The sequence below is a fragment of the Eublepharis macularius genome, chromosome 2 (assembly GCF_028583425.1).
Source record: "Eublepharis macularius isolate TG4126 chromosome 2, MPM_Emac_v1.0, whole genome shotgun sequence".
NCBI classification, from domain to species: Eukaryota; Metazoa; Chordata; class Lepidosauria; order Squamata; family Eublepharidae; genus Eublepharis; species Eublepharis macularius.
The window spans coordinates 78799536-78815820 of record NC_072791.1 but is presented as its reverse complement, the minus strand read 5'-3'; the positions used below and the strand labels follow the sequence as shown (position 1 = coordinate 78815820).

The following is a 16285-nucleotide window of genomic DNA, read 5'->3' as shown; positions in this document are numbered from 1 at the left end:
GTTGTTTTTCATCTCTAGAATATTCCTTCAAAAGGGTGCTAGAGAGAGCACAGAAGAAAGTGCTTTCTCTGCCTTTCCAGGAAAAGCTACCAAAAATAAACCCTTGGCGATAAATTATAGAACACTTTTGTAGGATTGCCTCTTTGCAAGATGAGAAATTGTTCTCCCAGTGTTTTTCATGGCTTACTTTGGTTCACACCATTCCCTCTGCTTAGAGGCAAAGGCAGAAAGGACACAGGTCAACAGCTCACTGCAAGTCAGTGTCAGACCCTTCACAGTCTGTCCAGCATTCCCTCCTCCTGCCAAATTATCTTCCAACCCAGGATTGTCCCACAGTGTGAAAAGGCCCTATTAAACATTTTCCAGATGCTTTTGTAGAGAATATATTATTTTGATAGATTCTCAGTATAAGATGAATTTTTTAAATACAAGAAAATAATGGAGTTTGTTCTAATGGTTTTAAGAGATGCCCAGAGGCACCACTGAGGTTTGCTTCTCTGTAAATCAAAACCACAGAAACCCAGAAAATGGAGTTAAACAATTGAATGCCAGGAAGCAGGGAAATTGGGCTCTATTTAACTGCTGCTCTTGGTTACAGCCAACTACAGGCTATTTGGAAAAACAACATATGCCACATCACCAGCACAAATTTAACAGGAGGAAACAAAGAAACAAAGGGGGTCATAATGGGAGTGGTGAGTAGGAGATGGAGGAAAAGTTAGGTCCATACCAAAAGAGCTGGCTCAATTTCCTACAAACACTAACTACATGTTCAATATAAAAAACAGCAACCATATAACTGGGAGAAAGCACTCCACAAAGTAGGAGCAGCTGCCAGTAAGTTACAAAAAGATATTGAAAATCTTGCCTTTGCCATGTCCTTTTTTACCTTGGCATGCCAGTTTGTTCCTTTTACAAGGAACAAACTGGCATGCCAATGATTAGTAGATATGATTCAGAAAACAGCACCATAAGACCATTCAACTAGCTTGGTCAAATGATGACAAGAAAAGGTGAGATAACTCCTCTCATCTAAGGGGGGGGGTGCATACTGTCACTGCAAAGCACATTCTAGTGGAATGCACCTTGTGGAACTTGTTGCCCTCAGCTGAGCAAAATGGTACTACACACTCTTATATCATTAGTCCTGTTAACAGTCTTCATTAGATAATTGTTATTACCTTTAGTGTACCAACAAAAATAAGAATCAGGATTTACATGTACCCAATTACCATAGATGTACATAACATTTGCCCTGAACCTGGATGATCCAAGTTAGCCATCTCATCATCATGGGAAGCTAATACGGATCCGCCCTAGTTAGTACTAGGGTGAGAAACCAAAAAGGAAGTCCAGGAGGCATGTAATGGCAGACCACCTTTGAACATATCTTGCCTTGAAAATTCAATGGAGTCTCTGTAAGTCAGGCATTCTATTCAGATTCAGCTATAGAGGGGAGGGGTCACACCCAGCCTGGATTGGGCACTCCACCTCTTTCATGACTTTTGCAACTGATTTACATCTACCCCCCCTCCCCTCACCACCTATATATCTCTGGGCAGTTTCTTCATACCCTCCATGCATCTGACGAAGAGAGCTGTGGTTCTCAAAAGCTTATGCTACAATAAAGTTGGTTAGTCTTAAAGGTGCTACTGGACTCTTTACTATTCTATAAGTCAGCTGCAACTTAATAACACTTTCCACCACCAGCTAAAATTTAACAACTAGTATCAAATAACAGTTTTGAATGAACTGTTTCAACAGAGATAGCTAGTGGGAGGAAAAACAACCCCCTCCCCCATACCAGATGACAGACAGTCACTTCAGTTAGCCATGGATAATCTCACGTAAGGCAAATGGATGAAGGCTTTTTTAAAAACCTTTGTTTATTTTGGATGGAAGAAAAACTGGAAACTTCATGTTTGCATATTTATTCCAAGTACATACTCAAAACAGGAAAAACACTTATATCAATTAAACAGACCAAGAAATTATGTTACAAGATTGTGGCAGTCTGTAAATTCCACATGTGCTCTTTAAAGAGGCTTTTTAGCCTCTCCTGCACTCTTGATATCCATAGGTATAATAAAGAAATGCAGTTTTAAATGTACATCTATCAGATTCTTAAACAGACTGAGGACCATTGCAGGTGAGTAGATATACAATGATATTACAATCTTCCTGTGGGTTTTGCGTGCATGTGTTAGCTTTGAATAGATGTATTCCATTTAATGCACATATTTAATTATCCACGCAACATTTCTAAAGCACTGTATGAATATGGAAGTGAACCTCCCATGAAACTGACACAATCAAAGAAAAGCCTTGCGTATTCCCTCCCCCTTTAAAAGCAGTGCTAGTGTGCACAATAACACTTAATTTTTTTAAATGTGATAAGCATCCATGACATTCTCAGTTTCATCAGGGACTACAGTGAAAGAACAGTGAAATAGTAGTGGGGTAGGTGAGAAGGTAACACAGAATGTATGATCACACCCTATCAGTCTCTTACCAATTATATCAGGATAGGAATGCATTTCTCCAGTCACAGGAACTTATACGCCAGCATCCAGGGTAAGCTGGTTTTATGTGTGTGTGTGGGGGAGGGGGGTGTCTTCTCCCACATTAACTGGAAGATGTGTAGTATTTATCTGAATTTACTCATGCACCTGAAGGATCACCTCTCTCCACAGGAGCCCATGTGCCTACTGAGATCTAATCAAGTAACTACTGACAGTTCTCTTGGCACCTCTAGATCAGAACTGTGACTGCAAGAAATAAAGCATCCTTCAGATACCACACCTGCCATATGGAACCATCTCCTACAGAGGCAATAAAGGCACTCTCTTTATTCAGCTTCCATAGAGACTTCCTTTTTAAACAAGCTTATAGCCTGTAAATGAAGCAGCACAACATTTTGCAACAGATGTTTTGAGTGGGCTGTTAAGTTTATAAAACTATAAATACTACTTTTAATTACTGAACTTTTAAAATCATATATGTTGATGTTTATTGATTATTTCTGTGAGTCATCTTAAGTGCAGGAAAGGCATGATAAAAATCTCTTAATAAATAAAAAGCAGGACCATCAATATCTAAATACTGATAATGGATTTTACCTGAAGTGGGGAAGATTTATGAATATTAAAGTTGTTGAATACACACACGTGTTGTCATTCTAAAAAGTGGTTACATGAAAACTGCTGACCTTTTACAGAATGGAAATATCTAGTATTATCATTACAATTCTAAGATCATGACTACAAATGTAAATTTTACAGTGACAGAACTTTGTTAGCATAAAAATGTTTACACTTGATCGAATCCAGGCATCTAAAAGCCTTGCATGATGGAATAAAGCAACTTCACTTCAAACTCCCTATACTCCATCCTTTCTTCTATATTATTCACAGATGTTACAATCCAGTACAGAGTTAGGTAACTTTCAACCAACCAAGATAAATGGGATTGTGCAGCTTACTCTCTGTTGGACTGTGGCCAGACTCTTCTTTCACATGCATTTGAACCATCAAAGAAAAATTGTAATAGGAAAAAAACGCCTGATTCACAGAAGCCTGAAAAGTCCATGTGTGAAAGAGACCATTTCACCACTCCCTGGGAAACACAACATAAAAGCATGAAAAACTTAATAAAAATGCGTCACAAGTCTAACAAATAAAAATCACTTTATCTTCACAGCCATATACAAAATTAACAAACCCAGTAACTCCTGAGATTACAGTTTAGGAATGGCAACAGGGGAGTAGGGCATATCTTATTTCAAACTCAGTTCTGTAAAGATGGAGAAGGAGGATTAAATTAATATCCCTGGCACTCAGTTGTTGGGGAGCACAGAAAACAAAATCCCATAGAAGACCAACGCCTAACATAACAACCGTGTCAGTAAACCAAAGACACTGCACACCCAATGGTAAAAGCCGGACCCTTAGACACATTAACTTCATGGACGACAGCTGCGATTAGTGTTCTTTGTCATGATCTGTGTGAAATGCAGACAGCCACTAAATACAGTATGCCAATTAATGCAGTGTGAGCGCGCTGCATGCCAAGAGAAGCCCAACTAAAAGGCTCTATCAGGTGAAGCCAGCACACTTCCAAAAGAGACACTCATATGTTTTATCATATTCCTGAACCATATATCATATACCTGAAAATATTTTATGTACTATTAAAGTAACACTCATGGAACTAGCTGTAAGCAGAAGATCAAAAGACCGTACTCTATTTTCTTAATTACACATACTTTCCCGTCACAGACAAACCAACAAAATGGTGAAACAGTCTAAACCAAATTGTAAGAGCATCTGCTCAATTTCACTCTTTAAAAAAAAAACTTTGTACCACCCTCTTCTTTTTTTTTTAAGGCTATAGGAGCACATGTGTATATGAGTCAATCTTTTCTTTTCCCACAGTAAATAACAGTAATTCCTTTTTTAAAGTTTTAGAATTTCTGGTGGTCACAGGCTGGCCAATAATAATCCAGTAGTCATTATGAGAGTCACACCAAAACATATAAAGTACCACTTTTTCCAGGGTACGAAGCACTACAAAAGCAGTTTGACCAAAGTCTATGGTGGGATGCCGACAACAAATGTATATACCATAGAGAATGACAACTCTACAATATTGCCTCTACGTCTATGAAAAGCCAACACCTTTACGTAGTCACAGCCAGCAAAGTTTCTGTTTATGTAAACCCTGTGAATAACAAAGACGCATAAATGTGAGCTTAAAAAGAAAAACTGGTTACATTAACAGTGACATGAGATCCTGAACAGGTATACGTACAAACAGAATCCATTTTAACCCATTTTCCCATACCATTAATCTCACCATATAATCTGTTTTCTTGTTTAAAACTTAAGGACCTGGATCCTGCAACCCACAAGTACAAGGAGTCTGTGGAGTCTGGTCTTCCTTCCAACTCCCCAGCAATCCCCTGCAATCCACAAAAACCTTCTGCTGAAGAGGGGGGGGGGGGAATCCTCACAGACAAAATTCCATGCACCACAGACTGGGCAGCAATGAGGAGAGGAAATCAGGCAGCCCTCCCCTTTCCCACTAACAAGCTCTCACCCAGTCATCCTTACTGCAATCATAAATTTGTTTTGCCTAATCAAGCCTGTGTAATACCTCCACTACTGTATCTTAAGATGATTACAAACAAACCAAAGACTGCTGGGCATTTCCTCCATGGCTTGAGCCCCCCCTTCCCCACATTTTGTTATTTTTACAGAACATGTAGCCTGAAAAAGTGTTGAGGAACTCATAATTTTGCTTACTACTTAGTGAACTTTTAGTTTGTCCTAATAAACCATATTATACTATTTGTTTTGACTTATTACAAATATCTTACCAGAAATAAGATTTTTATAAACACACACACAAATTAATAAACTGCAATGCCACTCTTCTATATGTTCCAACCTTCGCCCCTTTTATACGCTCTTTGATTTAATATTATAATATTGTTAATCACTTCAGCTTTTTCATTCCTTGATAGCACACACTTCACCAGGACAGACAGTTTCAGCTTTTAAAGGGCTTAAAAGAAATAGTACAGATATCTTTTTAAATCTTGCTTGAGAATAGTAATATATTTGCATTTTTGAAAAAATATACATACTTGTGGATTCAAATTGACCTGACAGTATAATTTTAATGTCTAAAACTAAATGCTTTAAAGAGTAGACAGATCTGTTTCTATGAAGTGCTCCTTTATATAGTACTAATAAACTTGGTTCTTCTATCCCCAAAAATAAATTTTCCATTAGTTACTTACACAAAGGTACAAATTCTCAATACATTTCAAGTAATTAATCCAAAATCCGTAATAATAGCCCATAATCGATCAAGCGACCTCAAGTTGTAAATAGTAATAACAACAACAATGCAGGGACAAATGGGAATTCAGGAGGCCCAAAGAAACTAACAATACAATCCTAAACAGAGTTACACCTTTCTAAGTTCACTGCAGTCAGTGTAAGTAACCCTGCTTAGGAATGCACTATAAGAGACTTTTCCTACATCAAGTAGTGAACAGCAGAAGCAAAGCTCTCTTCCTTGAAAGACAAAATATTAACAGAAAGTTTTACTTTATTTGATTTTATGCAGGTTTTAATTTATAATCGACCAATAAAGCAGGAATGGCATTTTCCTGATAATAATAAAAACTCCATAATATAGACCAATCTATAGGTTAACATTGACATATTATCTGGCTTTCTATGCTTCTAGGACCAACACAGCTTCAACTGTTCAACTGCAGTTGCAGCTAATTTGCAACAAGGTGTTTGCAACCAGTTTTTAGTCCAAGTAGTCCAAGCTTTTGGTGACAGTTCACCCAAGAAATTTTCAGCAGCAGGACATGTTCCTGGGGCACATAAACTGTCTCCAAATGTACAGAATGAGCTTTCCTCAGCAGGGAAAGACAGTAGTTCAACAGGAGAGCATGTACTTTGCATGCAAAGATTCCAGACCAGTCCTTGGCATCTGCAGTTAGAAGGTTTCCTGGGGAGTAGGTCTGGGGATGACCTCCACCTAAATCCTTGGAGAGGCATTTCTAGTCAGAGTAGAATGTATTATGCTACTTCCAGTGTGGTATAGTGACTAGAGTGTCAAATTCCCATCTGCTATGAAACTCTATAGTCACCATCTCTCAGGGCTTAGCTACATGCTGTAAAGTCCTCACCCCTCCCCCATGCATCTGACCCAAGGCTATTGACCAAATGTACTTGCCCAGAACTCAATTCCCAGGCACATGTGAGCCTAATTCAGATCAGAACAACGGCACAGCAGGAGACGGGGCTTAAGCTTTCCTTGTGCACCGCTGTGACAACCTGAAATGGCCCCAGAAGGTGCTGTTTGCCCTGCTGTACATCCAAGCTAAACAGAAGTTTCCCCAACAGGGCAATCAGCAGCTCACTGGGAACACTTTGCGTCAGGAAAATGGTGGAGCGGAAAAGCCTAACTCTCCTCTCTCTGCACCTCCAATCCAGATTTGCCAGAAAATTAAGTTCTGAGCACAGAACTCCCAAAGTGTGTCTGATCAACAGGACCAGCACAGACATAAAGGGGCCATGAAAACTGTAACATTTAAATAGGCCCTCAGTATAACCTACTTGACAGGATTCTTGTGAGGATAAAATGGGGGAGGGCATGCTCACTGGCAATAGCTCATTGGAAGAGCATGATTCTTTAAAACCTCCCATTTTTAAAAAAATATGAACTGTTAATATTCAACTCAAATGTTCATCTATGTATATTAAAAGTCAGTTCCCAAAACTGTCACACTTTAGTTTGAGTGGGAAACAAAGTCCATGGTAGAGGCTACAAAGATGGAAGCTTCATACTCAGCAGCTTGGATTACCAGCAGCAGGAAGCAGGTTAACACCCCTCCCAATGAAGTCCATCTCTATGTGAACCCCTCCACTTTGTCTCACGTCCATTCCTATAGGGGTGGGAGGGGGGAAATACAGTACTGCTGTTAGGAACCCTGTTTCCCTCCATAACTAACAGTGATAGTGGGTGGCTCAGTCTTCCCTAACAAGGATTCTGCAGAGCCACGAACATTTCTGTACACAGATAATACCATCCAACAACCCTTGGAAAAAGAACACACCTCTCCATCTACATATCACAGCCATCATATTGACAGGCATTTTGATAATATAGTCATAATACTGAGAATACTGAGCAACCACAACTAGCCTTTATACACTGGGTTAAGGGAGAAAGGTTTTCAGGCCAGATAGTGCAACTTCTAAGAATTCTTCAGTGCTATCCCAAGCAGTAACACACTTCGAAGTCTGCTGAACTCAATGGACTTAGAAGGGTGCGACTGCTTAAGAATGTACTGCCTGAGTTCCAGATTCTCCTCTTCTTACAACTTAATCACCACACACCAATTTCCTTGCTCTGCTACTACTCATTACATTGTCAAAAGTTAAGTCATATGAAGCATCTGTATTTGAAAGGATGCATATGTGCAGTTCTGTTTTAATGGCTGTGTTACTGCGTGCCAAGGGTGTGGAAGCTTTGTAGATAAGAGAAATCTATGTACCAATTCTGAATGCACAGCACAGTACTACAATCCAGTGATAAAGTTCTTAATATGGAGATGTAGTGGTTTGAGATCTGAAGCCTGATATCTACATCTTCCCCAGAGATACTGGTATAAAGCACTGTATTAAAGCTGCAAATGAATACAGAGACAGCTTCCCTGAGCTCAAAGCAAATAAAGTTGTAGTCCAATCCTAAGAATATTAATTTGTCAATGGCTCATTAAGTTCAATGGGACATACCAAAGTATGCATAGGATTGCAACTCTATATGGAAAAGAGTTTCCCACTCATCATTCTAGTCATTTTTATGCACATGTTATCATGAATAACATTGGGACAACAAACACATATCCATCATGGCACCTTAAAGATGTATTATAACATACTGGAACCTCTGGGTATAAAAGCAAAGAATGATCAACCATGTTCAGACTACTAAATATAGCCTAAAATCTAAACGCAAATTCCAGCATCCTCTCACAAGGGGAAATTCAAGAAAATAACACTAGAATGGGGCATCAGTTGCTTTCCCCAAGTTAATATGGCATACAGTGCCTCCCCTAGACATCAACACACTACCACTTACAAGCAAGCATGACAAATGACCTGCACTTTACAGCAAACCATCCCCCACACAGTCATTAACTGCCAGGACACATTAACTAGAAGCACCTGGGTAACAGCCAAAGTAAAATTCCTCCCAGTCCTCTAGCTAAGCAATATTCTAGTTTTTAGTTCTCCCTCTACTCTGCCACAGAACTAGGTAAAGAAATGTAAGTTCCTAAATTCAGTAATAACAGAAACTGAAATTCAGCTTATTCTATCCCACATTTTCCATCCTACCACCGTTTATACATGCAAGCAAGACTCTGATTAGAAAGGAACTGTTTAAGACCTAAACACAACCTCCACTGCCCCAGGGCCAGTGCTTGTGAAAATGATGGGAGTCAAGACAGAAACTTCTTGCAATTTCTGATCAACATCTGGAGAGAGAAGTGGATGAAATTAGATGGTAGCAGCCAAAAGAAGCAGACAAAAATTAAAGGAAGATGTACTTCTGCAGCTTGTATGACGTCCCTGTCTTTAAAAATAAGTAATTTTATTCATAAACAGCTGAGTAACTTTTTCCAACACTGTTACTACTACTACACCACCGTCATGTATTTAGCACCAGCAATATACTCTGCACCAACTAGTGGACTTTTTACAATTTTGTACATGTCATTTTTAAACATAGCATAGCAAAAGTAAAGAGAGCTGTCTTCTTTAGGTAGAAAAAGTTGCAGGAGGGATTTGTTTAAGTGCTTGACTATTCTCAAACTCATTGTGTTGTACAATGCATTCTCTTCTACAAGTTTTAAGAAAAAACGTTCTTAAGACTACCAAATTTTTAAAAAAGTGAAACAAAAATAAAACCAAAAGAATTCACCAAATCATGGCTGTACCTTTAAGGGGCTTGTCTAGTAGGAAGAGCAGCTGCATTCCTGCTGAGGAAGGGCTGCTGTCCCAACATGCAACAGAGGCTAGAAATAACCTGCACACATACAACCTTCCAGCACCAAATTCTACAATGCTACAATCTCTCACGTACAACTAAGAGAGGTACATAGAGACAGAAACTGGACACAGCGGGGCTAATCACAAAAGGGCTAAATTTATTAGATCAACTTCAGAGGAGGCCGGGGCACTATACACATCAAAAGGGAAGGCTGCCTCTTACAAAAGCCATGTTTCAAGACAAGAACACATGAAGGAAGTCAAGAACCCTTTGCTGTGGCTTTGTAGGGATCTGGCCTGGTTACAAGAACAAAGCTTTTTAGACTTTGATAGGAAAGTCAGATCAAAATATAGTATATATAAACTATGCAAATTGAGAACCAGAATTCCTCAGGAATGAGAGAGAGAGACTCTCTCTGAGAGAGTGAGACAGATGACAAAGACAATGCCAAATAGGGAAGAAAGCAGGTAGTTAACTCGACAGGATGCCCTGCATGCTGGCGCCAGAAACACTCAAGCACCGCTTGCAAATTAGCAGTGCTGCCACTCCACCTTGCTACAACTGGGAGAGGACTTAATCTGAACCAGAGTTCAACCCCAGAACCTATTTCACCATGTTCAATACGGAAATGTGTGGAAGTTATAAACCGTGATTGAGCATGTGCAAAGTATTGTTTCATTCCCGGCCATCACAATCACACCACACATCACTCTCCTAGACTTCGAGCACCATGCCTTCTAGTTTTATAAACTGGGGGAGAGATTGGGGGGGGGGAGAATAAAGAGCAGGCCATTTCTGACCCACTGCGGCCGTGCAGGTGAGCGGGGCCTTGACGAGGAGGTTCTGAACAGCAAGCCGCGCGCTGTTCCACGGGACAACCCCAGGTGAAGCGCGCATATCCCCAGCGAAGGAGCAGCTCAGCCTTGGCTGGGGACTTTCAAGGGAGGCTCGTTCCCAAACCCCTACAATCACTGCGAGAATCGTGAGACTGTGAGGGGAACCACGCTTCATCTGAGCCCAAGAGCGAGTTTCAACGCGCTCGGCTAAAGCCAAGCCCGCGAGTCGGAAGAAGCGGACATAGCGTCCCAGAGCATGTGCCGAGCGCCTATCGCTCAGCCCAGAGCAACAGGCACTGGAGACAGGGCTCGCGGGGGGCTTCCCGGCTAAAAAGGCCACGATTCGGACCCCAGCAAGAGGAATAGACTTTCAATCTACCCAGCGCGGCCCCGTCTCAACCGCCCCCCGCTTGCCTGATCGGCGCCCAGCCATCGCGAGCGCGGGAAAGGGGAGCCGGTGGCCAGCGCTTACCTCCTCCGTAGAAAAGAGCTCCGAACTGCAGCCCCAGCAGCAGCACAGGCGGCGGGAGGGAGCCTCCGAGCCTCCTCATGGTGGCGACCCCTGCAGCAGCCCCGCTGGGCAGGCTCTCTCTTGTTGGCAGCCACGCGAGGGGGGGAAAGTTGAGTTCTCCGGGTCCCCTCGCCGCCGCGGCTGTGGCGCCTGCTGTTTTCTCTCTCCCTTGGCGGAGCCGGGTGATAAGACTGTGGCCGGCGCCAGGACTGGCCAGGGTGCCTCACAATGTCTCGGCTCCGCTGCAACTGCAGCTGCTGCTCTACTCAGCGCGACTAACCTCTCTCCAACGCAGCGCGAGCGGCAGCGAGACTAGAGCTCGCTCCGGCTCTCCGCGCCGCCCGCCCCCGGCCCTGCCCTCGGAGGAGGAGTCCCGCCGGGGCAACCTCCGCCCTCGCTCCTCGGTGAGAACTGCTGCTGCAGAGCCTGGCAAACTTCTTCAAGTCTCCAAACGGGAGAAGTGGGTACTTAGGAGGTAGCAGGGCAATATCGCCTCGTTCTCCCGCCCGCTGCAAGATTCCTCCCTATGCAAGGTTGCTAACCTCCAGGTAGGGCCTGTAGATCTCCCAGAATTGCGATTGATCTCCAGACTTCACTAATTCGTTCCCCTGGAGAAAATGGCGGTTTAGGAGGCTAGACTCCATGGCATTATCACCTGCTGAGCTCTCTCTCTTCCCCAAACCTCGCTGTCCCCAGGTTCCACTCCCAGATCTCCAGGAATGTCCCAACCCAGAGCTGGCAATCCTACTCTTCAGGGCATATCCCTACCTGCACGCCTTAAAGGCACAACACGTTTTTCCAAAGGAAAATGGTCCCATCTTATTCCAACAGACACACACACAGGATATCGGTGTGTGGCGCATCTGAGCCAGAACTTCCACAGGTGCCACCCTGCAAATGAGCAAAATCAAGAACTACTCGTGCACGTGCGTTCTCTGTTGTGCCACACCTTATAAAATTGCCTGCCTGACGACTTCAGGAAGGCTCTCAATCTATGCAAAACTGAATTAACCAGGAGCGCTTTCTAAAAAGGTAATGGGGCTTTATTGTAACAAAATGGCTCTGGAAGGTGCTTGGGTAAGAGTTAGGGGCTGTGCTGGTATGTATAGTGTGCTCTGTTTGGTACTATAAAGTAGTATCCTACTATGTACTTTTTAGCGTCATTTAATGTGTTATGTTAATCTTTATGTTTTGCTTCAGATTTTGGGTTGGTTCCAGATTGCTACAATCCAAATCCTATTGCATTATTTAATAGATGTCCCATCTTGCTGACTATACGGATTTATTCTGTGTAGTCTGCCTTGAGTCCTAGTAAGAAAAACAGACTATAAATAACTCTTAGAAACAAGGTCATTTCACAGGTCCTTATTCATGCTTCCATATTTGCCAGTCCACTACAAATATTGAATATACTTAACAGCTCTGTACCCCAAAATAAACTTTGGGCCACCGCAAATCATAAATCCTTAGACTTGATGGGACCCCTGCAGGAGGGCTTATGGTATCCCATACTCCAAAGCCTGGTTTTAGCCGTCTACTCAAAGTGACTCAAAGTTATGGGGGTGCGGCTGTATCCAGTTTCCTATTTTTCATTTTTCCCAAAGGCATCCTTCTTTGGACTAGTTAGTGCTAAAACTAAATTTTGAACAGGAGAACAGTATGTTTGTGTATTTGTCAAAGTAGAACAGTGGCATGGCATTTCTAAATTTAAAAAGATCCTTCAACTATTTCAGTTTAGCAACTTTCTGGGTGGGCGAAAGAATTACAGTGAAATTTTATTATGAGAGTGGCAAAAAATTAGTCTTGTTGACTTAGCAGAAAGGTTCTTTTGCTCCCCTACTGCTTTCCTTCTCAATTGACTGTAAACACACAAAGACCAAAGATCTGTGAAGTAAATACTTACCCTTGCCATGCCAGGAAAGAACATGGAAAGGGCGGAGACAATGATGGGAACAGTGCAAATTGAAGGAACAGAAACAGGTAGATAGAAGTGTCATTTTCTTTAAATCCTTCTCCCACCCCAATTATCCTACAGAAACCTCAGCAACCCACTGAACTTTTTAGGTGCTCCTCTGTAATGTTATATCAATTATCTGTGATTTTGAGAGCAATCCTAAACTGATCTACTTGGAAGTGTTCTAAGGATTGCAGCCTTGATCACTTTAGGTGGATAGCTGTTTGGGGTGCAGCAGAACAGTAATATTTAAGTCTAGTGGCATCTAAAAGACCAACAAGATTTTTATGGTATAAGCTTTCAAGAATCAACGCTCTCCTCGCCTCATCAGATATAAGTAGAAATGGAGCTCCCTGAACCTTTATATGCCACTCGGGAGGTGGGAGGGGTGTAGCAAATAGTACAGTGGAGCTTGATTAGAGCATAAATTAGCATCTGTAGTGGATAAGAATCATATGTCTATTCAACCCAGGTGGATGTGGTAGGGACCATTGTTCTGAATTTGTGAATTAACTCAACTTCAGCAATCTCATGTTGTAATCACCCCTTGAAGTTTCTCTGCTTGAAGACTGCCACTTGATCATGAAAGCAAGAGAGAAACTCGTGGTCGTTTTTAAATAAGTGATCTTTTATCTTTTCTTTTTTTTACACAATATTCAGATGATACAAAGCAAACTTCCAGCAATGACAACATCCAAATGGAGCAAAACCAACATACATGCCCATATGCATAACTCTTGTGCTTTGGACCCTTTTCAGATTGGTTTCAGGATGGACTATGGGATGGAGACAGTTGTGGTGACTTTAGTTGATGACCACCATCTGAATGTAGACAAAGGCCATGCATCTTTGTTGCTCCTCCTGGATTATCTGCAGCCTTTGATACAGCAGAACATGCAATCCTGCTGAGGCGTTTGGAGGCAGGCGTAGGTATCGGGGGATGTGCCTTACATTGGTTTCAATTGTTTCTCATGGAACAGTGTCAGAAGGTTGCTGTTGGTGACCAGCTATCTTCAGTGCAATATCTTGTGAGATTCCACAGGGTGCAGTCTTATCCACCATGTTGTTTAACATTTATGTAAAGCCTTTAGGAGAAATAATTCATAGCTATAGAATTACGTGTCATCTGCATATTGATGACATCAATATGCAGATGACACCTAAACCTATATCTCACAATCCAAATCCCCTGGTGATGCAGTAGAAGCTTTGAATCGCTGCCTGACAGCTGTGATCAAATGGCTGAAAGCAGAAAAAGTACACTGTGTTCCCACTTCCACTGGTGTTCAGTTGACCCTTACAGATTCACTTAATAGCCTAGGGGTTATACTGGATCCAGCATTGCTGCTACTGAAGCAAGTAAATGCAGCTGCAAAAAATGCTTTTTTCCAACCTTGACACTTCGATCCATGCCACAGTAACATTGAGGCTAGACTACTGTAATGCTGTCTTCATAGGTCTCCCCTCAAAGTCAGCATGGAGACTCTCATTGGTGCAGAACGCTGGAGCTCGAATATGATTAGGATCTAGGTGAAGCATGCATATTACTCTCATGCAGTCATTCCATTGGCTACTCATCAATTTCCAGACTATCGCATACTAAGCCCTTCATGGCCTTGATCTCTCGTATCTGCGGGACAGTCTTTCTCCCACAGAAGATTCATTCATCTGAACATGGCCTTCTGCAGGTGCCACCTGCAAATGGGCAAAATCAACAACTGCCTATATACATGCTTTTTCTCTTGTAGCCCCCAACTTATGGAATAGCCTGCCTGATGAGTTTAGGAGGGCTCCCGTTCTCCTGGCTTTCTGCAAACTTTGCAAAACTGAATTATTCAGGAAGTCATTTTTACACAGGTAGGAAGCCTATACTATAAGGAAACAGTTCGGAGAAACGTTTGGTAAAGGGACAGGCACAGTGGACTACTGTATACTGTATGTTGCTATAATTATGTTCATACTGTGTAGCTTCTGCATAATTTAATATGTCATGTTAAATTGTTTGTGCTTTCTTTTAGCATTTTTCCATCTCGGTATTGGATTTCTGCTTGTTTTGAAATTTATGAAATCCATCCTCTGTTGTGTTGTTAGTGAATGCAGTGATGATCACATTCTCTGACACTGTATAATCTACCTTGAGTCTCAGTGAGAAAGGTGGGCTATAAATAATAAAAATAAAAATATATACTATTATTAATAAAAATTTAATAATAAATTTATTAGAAACTTTATAAAAATTGCCCAATAAACCCTTTAAAATTTCTCTTAAAAATACCAAGATCCTCAAATAGAACAAAATGAAATATACAACTGCACTTAGCTTCACCTCTTACAGAAATGCTACCTGGTTGCATCCACTGAGAGAGCGATGCCCGTTCTGTCAGCTTCTCTGTGTGTGGTATATGCCATCAAGTCCCTTCTAACGTATGGTGACCATATGAATTAACAATCTCCAAAACATCCTATCATTAACAGCCTTGCTTAGGTCTTACAAACTGAAGGCCAGGACTTCCTTTACTGAGCCAAGTCCCCTCATTTTGGGTCTTCCTCTTTTTAGGGTTACTAACCCCCTAGTGGGGGATCCCCCACTCCTAGTCTCCGTCCTCTGCCACCTCTCACCTGGCTGGCAGGGTGAGACGTGCAGGAACGGGCCTAGGAATCCCTCAGCGCTCTCCCACACACTCCAGAGCATTTCCATGTTGTGCCAGGAATGATGCCTTCTCTGGTGCAAAGCGGAAGTGTTCCAGAATGCTGTGCAGAGGTGCAAGGTAAGTCTTCCACTTGCACCCCTATGATCCCCCCCCATTCCCTACTTCCACGCCCAGGGGACCTGGCAACCCTACTGCCTTGCACTTTTTCTAACATTGTCTTTTCTAATGAGTCTTGTCTTTTCATGATGTTGCCAACGATAGCTCCAGTTTTGTCATTTTAGCTTCTAGGAAGACTTCAGGCTTGATTTCATTTGGAACCTACTTATTTGTCTTTTGGGCCATATATAGTACCCTTTGGACCTTACTAGGCTCAAATGAATTATCCTTTCAGAATGTTCCCTTAGTAGCATCAGAAGAAGGTTAGGTAGGGTAGCCAGCCCCCTGCTAGGGACAGGAGATTCCCTGCTGCTGCTCACTTGCCCAGTGGGTTGTGTGTGTCAGAAGGCTGCCTAGAGATCCGAGTGTCAATCAAAATGGTCTGGTGTGCCACTGTCGGCTCAGGTTGTCTATTCCTCCATTAACAAAGGTTAAAAATGCAGCCAAATCTGCCAAAATAGTTTACCCTCCACCAGATGTCCTCTGAAGTAAAACTGCCTTACATGACTCCCTGGCTCTGCAAGTAAAAGCATCCTCTGCACCCAGTCTAGTACACCATTCCAGAGGACTGGACCTACCACAAAACAGTCTGTAA

General features: G+C 42.0%; 1 protein-coding gene and 1 long non-coding RNA gene across 2 annotated transcripts in view; one reads left to right on the top strand and one right to left on the bottom strand.

Annotated features, from left to right (window-relative positions):
• LRP4 (LDL receptor related protein 4) overlaps positions 1-11200 on the bottom strand; it is a 157295-nt gene extending 146095 nt beyond the window's left edge. Inside the window, exon 1 of the mRNA XM_054970370.1 lies at positions 10891-11200. Within this exon, the coding sequence (XP_054826345.1) occupies positions 10891-10969 (79 nt within the window). The 5' untranslated portion in view covers positions 10970-11200. The remainder of the gene's footprint in view (positions 1-10890) is intronic.
• Positions 11201-11325: 125 nt separating this feature from the next.
• Positions 11326-15057, top strand: LOC129324800 (uncharacterized). The gene is made up of 3 exons (XR_008596559.1): positions 11326-11477; positions 11626-11961; positions 13544-15057. It is a non-coding gene; the product is annotated as an uncharacterized LOC129324800 (long non-coding RNA).
• Positions 15058-16285: the final 1228 nt, after the last annotated feature.